The sequence below is a fragment of the Perca fluviatilis genome, chromosome 1 (assembly GCF_010015445.1).
Source record: "Perca fluviatilis chromosome 1, GENO_Pfluv_1.0, whole genome shotgun sequence".
In the NCBI taxonomy this organism is placed as follows: Eukaryota; Metazoa; Chordata; class Actinopteri; order Perciformes; family Percidae; genus Perca; species Perca fluviatilis.
This window is the reverse complement of record NC_053112.1, coordinates 1,341,417-1,356,925: the sequence shown is the minus strand read 5'-3', so window position 1 is coordinate 1,356,925 and position 15,509 is coordinate 1,341,417. Positions and strand designations below refer to the sequence as shown.

At 40.7% G+C, this 15,509-nt stretch overlaps 1 protein-coding gene and 1 long non-coding RNA gene across 2 annotated transcripts; one reads left to right on the top strand and one right to left on the bottom strand.

Moving 5' to 3' along the window:
• Positions 1-3,942: 3,942 nt before the first annotated feature.
• Positions 3,943-4,672, top strand: LOC120566915. Its single transcript, XR_005640489.1, has 3 exons — positions 3,943-4,284; positions 4,391-4,572; positions 4,656-4,672. It is a non-coding gene; the product is annotated as an uncharacterized LOC120566915 (long non-coding RNA).
• Positions 4,673-9,731: 5,059 nt separating this feature from the next.
• Positions 9,732-15,302, bottom strand: LOC120566495 (E3 ubiquitin-protein ligase TRIM39-like). Its single transcript, XM_039813014.1, has 2 exons — positions 15,139-15,302; positions 9,732-12,031 (listed from the first exon to the last, which is right to left on the bottom strand). Exon 2 carries the CDS (start codon positions 12,027-12,029, stop codon positions 10,380-10,382), a length of 1,650 nt encoding a protein of 549 aa, XP_039668948.1. The 5' UTR covers positions 12,030-12,031; positions 15,139-15,302; the 3' UTR covers positions 9,732-10,379.
• Positions 15,303-15,509: the final 207 nt, after the last annotated feature.

Below are 15,509 nucleotides of genomic sequence, written 5' to 3'. Positions count from 1 at the left end.
GAAAAATGTCTTAGGTGCTATGGCAGGCCGTTTTAACATTTAATCGAACCACACTCCTATCTGTAATTACATTTCAGATATTTATAATAGCATTTCTCCTGGTCAAAATTATATTCTAACTAGTTATAATGGTAATTAAAGATATGCACATAACATTCTTACTTGTAGCAATTGTTTTTCAAGATATCTACAACTTTGATTGTACTAGTCAAAACTAAATTTACATTCTTAAAAGGTTTAAGGCCGTTTTAACATTTAGGGGGCATTCACACCTTAAAGTCCAAACCAAGGTCTGGACCAAAGTTCATGTTTTTGTTACACTGCATACATTTTCTTCCGGTAAGTTTTGGTTTCACATTGCAGTTATGCAAGCGCACTACAGAACTATACATGACAAAACTATCCCATACGTGAGCTACGTCTCCCGATTCTTCAATTCAATTCAATTCAATTTTATTTATAGTATCAAAACATAACAAGAGTTATCTTAAACACTTTACAGATAGAGTAGGTCTAGACCACCCTGTATAATTTACAAAGCCCCAGCAATTCCAGTAATTCCCCCAAGAGCAAGCCTTAGCGGTGGCTGTTGCGACAGTGGCGAGGAAAAACTCCCTTTCAGGAAGAAACCTTGGCAGACCCAGACTCTTGGTAGGCGGTGTCTGACGGTGCCGGTTTGGGTGTGATGAACAGTGGCAGTCATAATAAAGATAATGGAACAGTGACTACAATGGTAGTCGTAGTACTGTAGTTCATGTCATAGCAGGGCATGTAGCGTGGCACAGCAGAGCATGGGTGGATGCAGTGTACGCGGCACGACACAGCCGGATACTGCAGGGAATCGCAGAGCATGGCAGGGTGTAGCAGGACCTTGTAACTGATTGGTTTGTAGACGGGCTTCCCCATCCTCTCATATCCTCTCTCTGTGTCAGAATTTTTTCAACTGATATACCTCTTTTGGTCGTACCAAATTTCAGCTGTTTGTCCTGGTCCGTGGTCCGGGGGTTGTTTTACATCTGTGATTTTGGTTCGGATCAAACTGAAAAGTACGAAACGGACCAAACAAAATAGGTGTGAAAGCCCCCTTTAGTAGCAAGACTTGATATTCATTGCAGATATCTGTATTTAATTATTCCTAGTTAGAAATAACTTTCTAGATATCTGCAATATATTTTATTAGAATATGTCCACATCATGTTGTGTAGACCAGTCTTTATTAAAGAACAGCACTGCTAACAAAGCTCTGCTTACTGTACATTTTCTCCAGCTGCTTCACATTAAAAAACTCCCACTGGTTATCTGGGGGAAAGCTTTTATTGTGAAACAGCCAGAGGAAATAGAGGAAGCAGTGTGTAGGACGCAATCAGGAAACAGTACCTACATTCCAGAATAAACTTTAGATATCTGCAATAGATTTCTTACTAGGAAGAACTCCAATTTCAGATATATATATAATCCAGTTGTTACTAGTCATCATTTTAATTTCAGAAATCCAAAAAAAACAGATATCCATGCAATTGCATATTTACCAGTCATAATGCCAACAGTGGTTATCCATAATTACATTTGTAGTTAAAATGTACTTTAGATACGCAAAATGGCATTTATGTAGCCTGGATGTCAGCCGAACTTAGACCCGCCCACAACATTCAAGGTCGGGAAGTTCAGTCTGGACTTATTATTAATTATTATTATTAATTATTGCCTGAACAGGATCTGTTCGCACCAATCAGATTGTCGGACAGATGATCAACAGTAACAGAATCAACTACGTCACCAAAGAAGGCTTGTGTTGAATTTTTTTACAACAGGTGGCTGCCGCTGGAGAATTGAGATGTGTAGATTCCACCATCGTGTCTGTTACAGAAGACCACGCATTCATTTTAAAATCCTCAGCGGAGGAGCCTCAACAACTCCCCGAAAGCATGGTAGCGTTATATGGTGGAGCGAGATAGAGAGAGACTGGAGAGAGGGAGCGCCCAGCGGCGTTAGAACAAAGCACGGTAGTGTTATTGAGAATGAGGACATACGTCACGATTTGGAAGGTGTCTGAGCCCGTCCACCATTTTGGGATCCTACACTATCGGTTGCCAGGGGCAACAGTGTCAGAGCGACACAGACACGGAGCTGGAAAGAAGGCTCAAGGAATTATCATTAAGGCGTCTTGTTCTCTTAATACATCCATGGTTTAAACAGAGAAATTACGAGCGAAAGAAAAGGGCCCTTACAGAGACAAACTGATAGGAACAACAACCTCTGAAACTGGTCCAGTATATTAATCAGTTAGCATCCACTAAAAGTTCAGTTTTTGATTATTATTCTAAGTGTCTGACAACATTATGGAAAGGATCCCTACAGAGATAGACATTTTAGTTAAAGAGTAAGATCCTTTTAGTTTAACATGAAACAGCCCCGAAATCACCATCACCAAACGCCACCAGACTCCATGTAAATAATCAGGACTTTTACCATCGTAAAACACACTTCATTCAAAGGGGACAGAAACTAAATAAAACCAAAAGCTTCAAAAGCCGGTTGGTTCATCTTTCCACTGTTCCAACAATCACCACTCTGGTTTGGTTGAAATAAACCCTTAATTCACCCATTTACATGTGGAGATATGCTGGCTCTATACACGCTAAAAGTCCTGATTATTTACATGGAGTCTGGTGGAAATATGCTGGCTCTATACACGCTAAAAGTCCTGATTATTTACATGGAGTCTGGTGGAAATATGCTGGCTCTATACACGCTAAAAGTCCTGATTATTTACATGGAGTCTGGTGGAGCTTGGTGATGGTGATTTTGGGGCTGTTTGATGTTAAACTAAAAGGATATTACTCTTTCACTAAAAGGTCTGTCTCTGTAGGGATCCTTTCCAGTCAGTGTGGTGTCTCTATGCTGGACCAGAGAAAAGTCCTTTCTTCTAATTGCAGCCACCCAAGAAATCCGACGTCTCCTTGTCACATCGGAGACATGCTCTCCTTCATGCTTTTTCTATGTAGGGAAACGAAAAAACTTTAACACACACCCTAAAAAATGCTGGGTTATTTCATCTACCCAACCGCTGGGTTATGAAATGTTTTACCCATTATGGGTTATTTATATGGAAGTTGGGTTATTTTGTGCAACTCATGCGTTGAGTCAAAATCCATCAACCCAACATACATCAGTTGACCCAGCACTTGGGTTGTTTGTGCTTCGAACGTCATCAGATCATCACCAGAGTCCGCACACCGAGCGCTTGTCACAGCAGAGAACCTGGTTCTCTGTCTGGTCATCCAACGAGGCAAATAAATAAAAGGTTTGTGTACACTAGCTACATGTCTAATTCACATTGTCTGTGTTGCGTTACCTATTAAAGTACTATCTTTTATATTGTGAGGCTAGTTGGTTAGTTTGGCTAACAACGTAGCTAGCCATTTAGCCGTTATCATGGAAGCATGGATAGCCTACAGCTTATCCGTTTGGTCTGAATTATATTAATGAATTAATGAAACAAGTTCATAATGCCCATGGGCATATGGTCATGTTTATTGAGTTCACCAGGCTAATTTGCCAGCTAGTTTCAAGCTAGCCAGGTGATTCGCCAGTTAACTATCTAGCTAGCTAGCTAGATAGTTTACTAGCCAACAGGCTGTCCGTTAGTTGCTTTGCTAGCTATATTATTTTAACTGGCTATAAATGAATGCACTAGTTTTTCCTGAAGCTTTTAATGTGAAATGTGAAAGCATAACACAGTGTTTGACTGATTAAAGTATGTAAAAACAGTGAGATAACCTGATATGTCTGACTAAATGCATGTATGTGCATTTATTTAAGTAATGTGGTGACCCACAATAGATACGAACAAATGCTTATTTAAAATGGCGGGGCCAAGGGCCACTTGAGTTAACGGTTAAGAAATATATAATAAAAAGTTTGGGAACCACTGCTGTAGACTGTTGTACTGACAGTCGTGCCCTGAAGGCTATGCTGTGAGCAGCCACAAATATTCAAATATGAATTGCATTCATATAAAAACAATTTACATGCATGCAATTTCTCATATGAATTGTATAGGTAGAGAGGGAGGATTGTGATGCTAAATAAAATGGCTGTTATCTTCACATTGGATTACATTCTTCTGTTAGTCTGCATTGCTTTTACATGGTGATATCCGAATAGTTAATACAATAGCAATTGTATCTTTGCTTAAGCTCTTTTTGTGTTTGTTTCAGATCAATGGATAGCTTTGTCATTAACACTTTGACAGAGTGCCAGACCTTGTCGAAAGATTTAAAGGTAAGAAATATTTGTTTTCCCATCCACAGCATATCAAGTCTGCATTGCTACTAAAGCCCTTTTCAGACATGAATTCTTATGAAATATAATTTCCTCTTTTTTTCAGTAGCTTCCATGTAATGTGTCAAAGTGACTCCAATAGATGAATAGAGCCAGCCACTGGATTCCTGGAGGAAAGGCTGCGAAACGTCAGGAAGCGGCTGAGATCAACCAGCAGGTCGCAGAGCACGGCACAGACACCACCACAAACGCCAGATGATGGCGCTCTTGCAAGGGCTCTCATACCAGGTAATTATTAAACTGAAAAATTATTTGATGAAGCAAAACATCCATATTTCAGTGAATGACAACTTTCTTGTTCTTTTTTACAGAATGTACCATATCAGACGAACATGAGTCACAGCTTAAAGAATGGTTGAGAAACAATTCTCAGCCCCTCAGCCAGATAGAGACCTACATGCGGAACACGGCAGTCTACAGGGCCAAGTGGATTAGGGACAACAATTGGACAATCGATCAGATCTTCGAAGAGTTCCCTCACCTAATGACCAAAGGCATGGTAGGTATAGGGAAATATGATCTTACATATGAGGATGCATTGTTTATAATGTTTTATTAGTGTGCCACATTGAATTGGTTTTAAAAATGTGTTTTCCATTTTATAGATTGCACAGGCTTGTCCTGCATGGGGATGCTGCATCAAAGTTGTTTGAAACTTGGTCATATGAAATGCCAGGAGGGGAGTCTAAAATGGTAAAGTTTATTCAAAGTAGAATACTTGCTTGCAAGTAGAGCTAATGGCTCTTAATAGCAGCTTTTTAATAGGAATTTGAATTTGTTCACTATAGACCTGTTGACTGTTGGCCTGTTGAATGTTCAGCCAGTTCATTCGTAATTGTTGTTTTGCTCTGAATGTTTTCCTACCTGAGTGATATGAACTGCACCAGTTCCACTATATTGTTGATATAATACATTTTTTTCAAAGATTCCATTATGTTTTGTTTTTGTATTGTTTAAGTGTTTATTGCATATATGCATAAATCTAGCATGTATTCTGTTCTAGGTTTGTAGTTTAACAGTTTTATTGCAATTTATTTTCTTAAATTGTACTGTAATGTGTTAGAATTAATCTGGGATATGGGTTAATTTTGCCAAGCATTCGGTACACTATATAACAAATATGTAGTTGAATCAACCCAGAATTGTAATTAATTTGACCCAGCATTTGGGTACACTATATAACAAATATGTAGTTGAATCAACCCAGAATTGTAATTAATTTGACCCAGCATTTGGGTACACTATATAACAAATATATAGTTGAATCAACCCAGAATTGTAATTAATTTGACCCAGCATTTGGGTAGAATATTTAACTCATTTGTTGGGTTAAAAATGACCAACCCATCTTGCTGGGTCAAATTAACTACTGTTGGTCCGGTGCAATAGTGATCCAGCGGTTGGGTTATAAAACAACCCAAGTTGGGTTATTTTTAACCCATCATTTTTAAGTGTGCATGGTTCCTACGGTTTCCACGACAATCGTGTGAGACACTGGAGCATTTCTTTTTACAAAGCAGTGTTTTCCAGGCATTTAAAAATAGTGAGGAACTGCAACAACCTCCTCTACTACCAACACAAACAATGAACGGTTCTGGCGGGTAGCCTCCCAAAATGGCGGAAGGGGGCGGGGAACTGTGTAGTGACGTCATCTCCACATTCTCAATATGGTGGAGAGAGATAGCGAGAGACTGGAGAAAGAGAGCACCCAGCGGCGCTAGAACAAAGCCGTGAATCAGAGAAATAAAACGTTATTTTCGCCAATTCATCTCTAGAAATGGAACTGTAGCAAGCATGTCACTACCACTAACGTTATCCACATTCATATTTACACGCAACAAATGATATATCCAGCTTCAAAAAAGTCTAAAAATCGGAAGTTATAACGAATGCATTGTGCAAAGAGTGGTTGCTATGGAGACGATACACAGTGTTGAGTTCTGTTGACAGTTGAGTTGAGTTCCGTTGCTCTGATTGGTTGTAGGTCTATCCAATGAATGCAGAGGCATTTTTTTTCCTGGTTCGGTTGGAATACGCCCCATAATCACAGCCCAATGGAGCGGTTTCAGACTCACATTCTGACTTGAATCTGAGTATGACCATGTCAGGCTAGCATTTATGATATCTAAATTAAAATGATGACTCGTAACAACTGGATTGTAGATATCTGAAACTGGAGTAAGAATTCTATTCCAGTATTCTAGAATGTTGATCCTGGATCGGAATCTGCAATAAATATCCAGTCTAGCTATCAAATGTTAAGACAAGTTTCCCCATAGTACCAGACATAAGGGAACAACATCAGAGGAGGAAGATCTTCAGATTGGTTTTAGCATTTAGAAAATAAAGTCAAAATGTTCATCATCATCCTCGACATTTAGACTTTATTCTCCATATTTCTACGTTATTCCTAAAATATTTAGACCCTGTTCTCAAAATCGGATTTAGACTTTCATTCAAATTCTTTTTCAACATTTTGACTTAATTGACCTCTCGCCGGCCCCTCCCCCAAAACGTCCATTGTCCAATCACACATCATAGCAACCGTTACTATGTGAGCAGGTCCGACAAACATTGACTCCAAGCAAGATGGTGAAGCGGTGCGCCCACGGCGTTTGGAAATCGGACACTAGATACCCCCTCTTAATACATCCATGGATACCCCGAGAGATTGTCTGGAGGAGTTGTGTTTAAATATCACGCCCCAATATATTCTCGGGTTTTGAGGCCTCGCCCTACAATTCCGACATGGCAAGACGTAATCCGGCTGAGAAGCCGGCACTTTTCAGAGGTGGAAATTGAAACCCTGATAACTCAGGTTCATTTGTACTAACGTGTGTACTATTTGGCAGCCTGAAAACTGTTATTAAAGACTGTATAAAGAATGCGGAATGGAAAGAGATCACTGATGCGGTCAACAGTGTTGCCGTGGTAAATCGGACTCCAGCTGAAGTTTATTTAATTTATAGCCTACATCCTTGACACATGTATTCTATAGTCCTAATAGTAATATACAGGTTTATATTGCAATCTCTTAGGCCTACATGTAGGTGTACTTATATTTAAATAAACACACAGTAGCGAGTAGCCTCAACGGCGGTACTTGACGTTCAGAAGATGATGGGGGCGTTAAGCAATATTTTGGAAAGGGGCGTTGAGGTGCTCTTGGGGGCGGAACGCAAACATACATCTACCAACAAGTAGCTGCAACATTAAAGCCAGTACGCACTGCGACACCAGCGTATCCTACCTGGTCTCAGTGTTGGTGCAGCCCGTGCTCCCTCATGGAACGGCTCAGCCGTCTTAAAACTCTGTAGCTACTACGTAAGAAAAAAGCAATCGCGACTCTGTTTTAACCCCATTACACAAAACTAAAACGTAACACTCGAGATGTTTATAAACACAACTCTACTGACAAACAGCCATCACGAAAAAAAAAGACTGCGAGAACCTGTGCTTGTTGTTGTTTGGCAAACTCAGCTGTTCCATAAACTCCGGCCGTGGGGCTTATTTGGTGTTTTAAAACTCTTAGGAAGCGATAGAAGTGATCAGTTTATGTACGGGACTCTCACACCTCCACAAAACACAGCGCGATGTGGGGCGTTTTCTCAAACGTTTTTTCTGCTATTTACTCGCAAGACAGGCCATAGCAAACCTAGACTCTTCTAAGCATTAAAAAGCGCTCTCACTAACTTTCAAAGGTTGTAAACTTATTTCCATTCGGCAGTAGGTGTCGTTCCAAGTCGTTTGTCATCCCAAAATACTTGCGTGCGTGCGTGTGTGTGTGCGTGCGTGCTGTTGCGTGTGTGTGCGTGCGTGCTTGCGTGTGTGTGGTGTGTGTGTGATCCTTTATAAGTGCCAGCTTGTTTTCCGTTGGAACAGTTCGATTTTAGATTTGAATGAAACTAGATTTGAATGTTAAATTGCTAGCTGTTTCTGATTGGCTACTGTTAGTGTTTGTAATAATAATATATAATAATAATAATAATAATAATAATACATTTTATTTAAAGCTCATTTCATGACACCCCAAGGTAACTTCACAAACAAAAGGACATTCAAATTATAGTCATCTTATAAAGGTGCTGGGTTCACCCCATGCAGCAGGCCTTTTGATAATACCTAATTATAGTTTGAATGTTACATATCTAGTCGTCTGATTGGCTGCTGTTATTTAATTTGAATGTCAAATGGTTGCATTTTTCTTTAAAACCTGTAAATATATATATTTTCTATTCACATGGCTTTTGATACCTGGGAAACTAATACATGTGTGTTATATTTTTTTTTTTTTTATAACAATAGTAACACAATAATAGGCCTATATTGGGGCATAATCATTAATATTCGGGATTTAGCCTACATAATATTTGATGGGGCGTAGGGACCTGGATAAGATAGGGCACAAAAAGGTTGAGAACCACTGGTTTATGTAGTGTCTTTTATTTTACTCATGTTTTTTTCATGAGTCAGAACGAGGGCCAACGTGAGTGCGCCTACAATGGATAAAACAGTGTGGACGGCCCCACTCCCAGTTAAATGTGTCGAACGCGTACGAAGCATAAATACGTCTGCTCAAAGCTAAGGCTAACAGCTAACTAGTTACCGTGTTGTCTATATCTACTAACTAGAGGCAAGAACACAAATTGGACCAAAGTTATGATTACCATGGATATCATTGCCAGAATGTTAACCTACTCTCTAAGCTAAGTTTAACGAGCCCTTTAGCTTTAGCCAACATTAGTTAACATGTTAGCTAACGCTAGCTACATTAGCTGCTGTTGTGTTGGGTCTTTGAGCTCCCCAACTTTATTTTTCGTCAGTTTACCACAAAGTCGAACATTTGAATATATCCCTCCACTGCATACTGTAACCCCTTTTGCTTCGATCTGGAGGATATCGCGGAGGTATTGCTCCCAAAAAGGTCACTGACACGTACGGGTATACCTCATCCCGTCATGGCAATCTGTCGCGCTGGTCGTGTTTGACCATTTGTTTGTCGGACGTAGCAACAGTAACTAAGGGGGGCGGGGCTTGGCGAAAGGCTAATTATCAAAATGAAAAAAAAACTTCTATCTCTGATTTATTCTTTTCTTATGCAAACATTGCTCCTGATATTTCGACCTATTTTCAATTTTGCATTTTTTTTTATCATTCCGACTTCATCCTAGTCACTGATTGTTCTTTATTGCAATTTTTTCAATGAATATATATTATTTTTCTTATGCCTGGCACTAATACTGAAAGTTCAACTTTATTCTTGATATTATGAATGTTTTCTAAATGCAAAAAAATAAAAAAAGATCATCCTCGACTGAAATACACCTTGTGTGTAAACCAGCTTTTCTGTTCAGTGTTCGGTGCTCAAGTCACTGCTTACTCAGGCCTTGTGTTCAACAACTACTTTATTTTATAGTTTTTATTCTACAATCACATATTTTACAGATTTCTTTGACTCATAAACCATCTTACAGAATTCATGAAAGAAAAAAAAATACCAAAGTGACCAGTAATTATCCAAAACACTTTTGAGACAAGATAGAAACATCCATTACCTAACTTTTCATACCCGGTATAATGAAACATACTGTGTTCTTTAGACACTATGGGATGTAATAGGCCTCACTCTTAAATGAAGCTTCATGACACAATGAAATATTCAACAATATGTTTTCTGTGGTTGCACATCAAATACAAATAAATGTGTATCTGATTACATAATCAACACATTAATTTGATGCATCAGGACACACGTTATGTGAACGATATCTATTTAAACCTCTGTTAAACCCACAGACATTTATTATAACTTCCAGAAGAAATCAGTTTATAAAGACACCAAATATGTCAAGATGAAGTTTGATTCAGTTTGCAAAGAATTGCTGCACATTTAACCATATGATAATACATGGAATAAAGTCTAAATCAGTCACCACAGGAAACAGATTCTGTAGAAAATAAGATGTAAAATATAAGAATATGTACATTTGGTCCCTTGATTGAAAATAAATCAATACCTGAAATGAGATCAGTGATTAGTTTATTCTGACAGGAGAGATGATCAGAGGGGCAGAGTTTGTACCACCTTCATTATTACCAGTATGGAAGAATGGGAAGAGTTTCTCAGTGAAGGAGCAGCCAGTAAAGGAGTAGATAAGAGCTGCAGCATCTACGTCATAAAAGGAGACCAGACCCTCCTCATAATCCACAAACACCCCCACCTTCTGAGGCCGACACTTCAGAGAGAGAAGGACTGGCGGGACAGCACAAGCTTTGTACTCATTTCCTTTTCTCAACCATATCGTCCAATAACCATCCTCAGTGCTCAGTGTGATGTCTCCCTTTCTGTTGATTGACTCTCTGGCCACTCCTAAAGTCCATTTAGTTTTTTCTTTAACTTGGACCTCAAAGTACAATCTGCCTGAAGAGAAACTCTGCTTTCCTAAAACACTAGTACGATAAGAAAATCTCTTTTTGCTGTTTGGAATTGTCTTCCATACATCACAATGATTCACTTGTCTCCCATCATCAGACAGGATGAGTTCAGGATGTGCTGTATCAGGATCAAGAGTCACATCAACTGCATACTGCTGGACCCTCTTCAGCTCAAACTCAGGTAGCTGCTTCTTCATCTGTTTAACGAGTGTCTCCTCCAGCTGAGCCACAGCTTTCACCACAGTCCCCTCATATGATGATGGACGGACGCTGACCTCTGTCCAGTCCTTGGTGGGTGGAGGTCGTTGGATCTTTAGGGACTGGACACTCTGGAGAAGATGGAGGTGGTCTTCAGAGCTTAACACCTGCTCCATCTCAGTGCTTCTCTTCATCAGCTCAGAGATTTCCTGTTCCAGCTCTTTGATGAAAGCTTCGGCCTGTTTCTCTGTTGTTTTCTGCTTCTCTTTGATCGTGTCGATGAGCTCATTCAGGCCTCTCTCAACAGACTCCTTCAGAGAAGTGAAGACCTGAACACCTTCTGCTATCTCTCTGTCTGCATCTTCCTTACTGAGGTCGACTGAGTGTTTGACCTCCTGAATCTTCCGTCGTCTCTTCCGGATCATCTGCTGAATTTCAGCCTCTGTCTTCCCCAGCTCTGCCTTCTTTCTTTCATATTCTTCTGTCAGAGGAACAACATCATGTGTCTTGTGGTCTAAAACAGTGCAGAGCATGCAGACACATGTCTGGTCGGTCTTACAGAACAGCTCCAGAGGTTTATCGTGCTTCGTACACATCCTGCCTTCCAGGTTCTCCACAGGATCGATCAGCTGATGTCTTTTCAGGCCTGACATTGTCCGATGAGGTTCCAGGTGAGTCTCACAGTAGGAGACCAGACACACCAGGCAGGACTTCAGGGCCTTCAGTTTGGTTCCAGTGCAGACGTCACAGGGAACTTCTCCTGGTTTGGACACTTGTTGCTCTGAGCTGCTTCTGCTGGCTTTCTGTTGAACTGACCGTCTGAACTGAGCAACCATCTCAGAGATGAAAGTGTTGACCCTCAAATCAGGTCTTCTGGTAAAGGCCTCTTTACATAAGGGACACTGGCACCAGTCACTAATATTCCAGTGATCAGTGATGCAGCTCTTGCAGAAGTTGTGACCACATGGTATGGCGACAGGATCAGTGAACACATCCAGACAGATGGAGCACAGAAACTGATCTTCAGATGACAGATAATTTGCAGCAGCCATATCTACACATAGTATGAAAGAAAAGAAAATCATTATATTCAAAATACAGTTTTAATTTAAAGGAGAATTCCATCCAATTTTTGCGTTAATCTTGATATAATAAATATTCGAGTACTCTCGAATAGAAAAACAAATGAGCCAAATCGGTGCAAGCAACACAGAGTTGCTGCAGCTACATGTAGAGCTCTCACTTAGCTAAAATGGCTAGCCCTTGTGCCTTTTAACAGACACAAAATGCAATTAAAATGTCTGTGCAACATGGACAGGACCCTTACGTGACCACAAGACTCAGACATTTTTTAAATTCGCCTACTCTGTCTTCTGCCGGTAGCTAGCTCGCCCTGCTAACTGCCGCCAGGGATGAGTGTGTTGTTTAGCCAGACTTCGATGATAATCATCATGCAGCAGTTCTGTGTGTACTTGTAGCATAGTGTATGTATGCTTTTTGTGTGCGATCGATCTGGCGTTGGTGAGTAGGAGACTTGGCAGTGGCGATCTGTGTGGTAGTTCCCTTAGCCGGGCTAGCAAGCCAAACCGGCATCCTTGCTTTTACTTTCTCTCATGTCCCTGCCTTCCTCGCCTCCCGCTGCTGATAACGATCAACAGAGCGCCCGGTGTTCTGGCTATGTCCTCCAGAGGACAGATGATGCCTTCCCGGCAAAAAATTGTAGTTCATTTCCCAGTCAAAAATAGGTAATTGAGCACTTTAGTGGTTATGAACATATCAGTGACTATGTAACTACATAGAAATGGGATAATTGATGTCTGTGGCTTGCACAGTAATAGAGTTACTGAAGGCTAGCTGTAGCCTCGCGTTGTCCTGTGGGAATTCAGTTGTAGCAGGAAAAGTTAAACAGTAGCCTAGTGTGCAGATCAGAGCTTAGTGTGAAGAGTGAAGAGCGGTGTTCACAAGGGAAGAAGCTTGGAGTAATGTAACTATGGAGAATACGGAAGAGCCTTTTGAGTTTGATGGTCGTCCTTATTAATTTGAACCCGAGTATACAGACGAAGAACTAGCCTCACAAGAATTGTAAAGAACCAGACAGACAGAGGGGCAACATGCAGATGAAGCAGCTGCTCCAAGCGCGAGCTACAGCTAGCCTTCAATAACGCTATCACTGTGCAAGCCACAAACATAACTTATCCCGTTTCCATGTAGTTACATAGTCACTGATATGGTCATAACCACTACAGTGCTCAATTACCTTTGTTTGAGGGGGAAACTAACTAAAAAGAAATTGCAGCGAAGGCATGACCTGTCCTCTGGAGGACATCCACCACACAAGCGGGCGCTCGTTGGATTGTTGCCGGCTGCGTCGGGCGAGGAAGGTGGGGAGGAAGCAGAAGCAAGGACGCCGGTCGGGCCTGCTAGCCCGGCTAAGGCTACTACAATATAGATCGCCACTGCCAAGACTCCAACTCACCAACGCCAGATTGATGTCACACACAATAGATGAGCTACAAATACACATGGAACTGCTGCGTGATGATTATCGCAGAAGCCTGGCTGAACATACTGCCGGATGGCAGTTAGCAGCTAACAGGGCGAGCTAGCGGCAGGATGTCTGAGTTGAAAACGCATCTTGATGTCATGTAAGAGCCCTGTTCATGTTGCACAGACATTTTAATTGCATTATGTGTCTGTTAAGAGGCACAAAGGCACTCTTTAGAATATGTCCCGACAACTGCTGTTTTAGCTAACTGGTAGCTATGGGCTTTTTTTGCTATCGACAGTACTCACATATTTATAGCAATCAAGACTAACATAAAAATTGCCTGGAGTTCTCCTTTAAGCTGCAAGCAGTGATGAACAGGCCCTCTCACACTTCTGCATGTCTTGGGTCCTGATGGGCTGCTGGTCATTGTCGCTGTACATTTCTGGGTTTATCGAACACTGTGCACATGAGTTAAGACCTTTACACACTGGGAACATTTTTTTCGTGCTATTAATTCGCACATCAGTATTTTTTTAGAACTGTTGTGTTCGTCATGAGTACTTTAATGCAACTCAAACATTAGTTAGTCGAATAGTTTTCATGTAACAAGGTCAGTTTTTCTGAGCTTTACACTGCGAATATAAGAATCATAACCAATCATGTTGTGTTGTTTACTTATGAGGATAATAATACAACAACACAGAGGCTGCTGTCCAAACATTACTTGCTTTCAACCTTGACAAAGGCAGCGTTTAAGTGGCCGGTTAACTCAGTTGGTAGAGCAAGCGCATATATACAGAGGTGTATGCCTGGACGCAGAAGGTCCAGGGTCGAGTTTAACTGCTTGTTCCTGTTTTCTATTTACCCCTTTGGTTTGGAACTTTTGATGCCATAGTGGAGTCCAGTTACTACTTTTGGAATTTTTACCTTGTTTGGATTCTTAAAGACTCACGTAAGCCTGGATTGTTTTCTGTTATAATGAATTCTACACCTACATCTGCCCTATCGTGTCGTAAGCTTTGGGTCCAGAATCCTGTTTCTGCTTCAGCACTCGGCCAGCCCTGACAAAAGTGTTTTAACTTGCACCAAGCTGTGCACAAACAAGCTCATTAAAGTGCGGCGGCAAGCTGAAGCGCTACTCTGATAAAACAGCACAGAATAAGATAAGATAATACTTTATTGTCTGTTACACAAGGGTTACAGAAAATTGTCTTTGACAAGGCTCCAGTCACAAAGAGACATTCACACGGACATATAAAAACAAAACATGGGGTGTTAAAGTGTCAGCTGACTGTGGTGTTCATTTCATTTCATCATCGATACGTACACATCCTGTTGTGTAGACCACTTTTTATTAAAGAACAGCACTGCTAACAAAGCTCTGCTTACTGTACATTTCCTCCAGCTGCTTCACATTAAAAGCCTCCCACTGGTTCTCTGGTGGAAAGCTTTTGTTGTGAAACAGCCAGAGGAAATAGAGAAAGTAGTGTGTAGGAGGCGATCAGTAACCAGTTCCTAAAGTCCTGAGAACTGACACAGAGAGACTGTTAGTCTAGTTATATTATTACAAATTTCACAAGTAATTAAAAGAGTGAAACTTCCTTTGTGAGTAGAGCTGAAGTTTAGTGTTAATCCTGGTTGTTGAAAGTGTAAATATGATCAGCTGTACTCACCAGTGTTTGGCAGAGACTCTGCTGTGTTGTTGAGAAAGACCTGATGAAGTCAGTTTGAGTTTTCTTTCAGAGAGAAACAGAGTCTTGTCTCTACTGCAGCGTGGCTGACACTCTGACAAACTTAACTTTCATTTCTGGAGTGTGACGTTGAAACTCTCCTCCTTCCAGTGTTGCTCCACCTCTTACTGCAGCTCTGTGGTTTGTTTCCTCCCTCTCATGTGCACTCTTATTGGGAAATACCAGGGTGTTGTCTGGTTGATATGGAGCAATGGTCATGCTATAACTAATGATTTATTATGTGTGTTGAAACATTAATGTGCCTCAGCTTTATTTTAACCAGAAGAGTTTAGTTTATAGTTTATTTGACACAA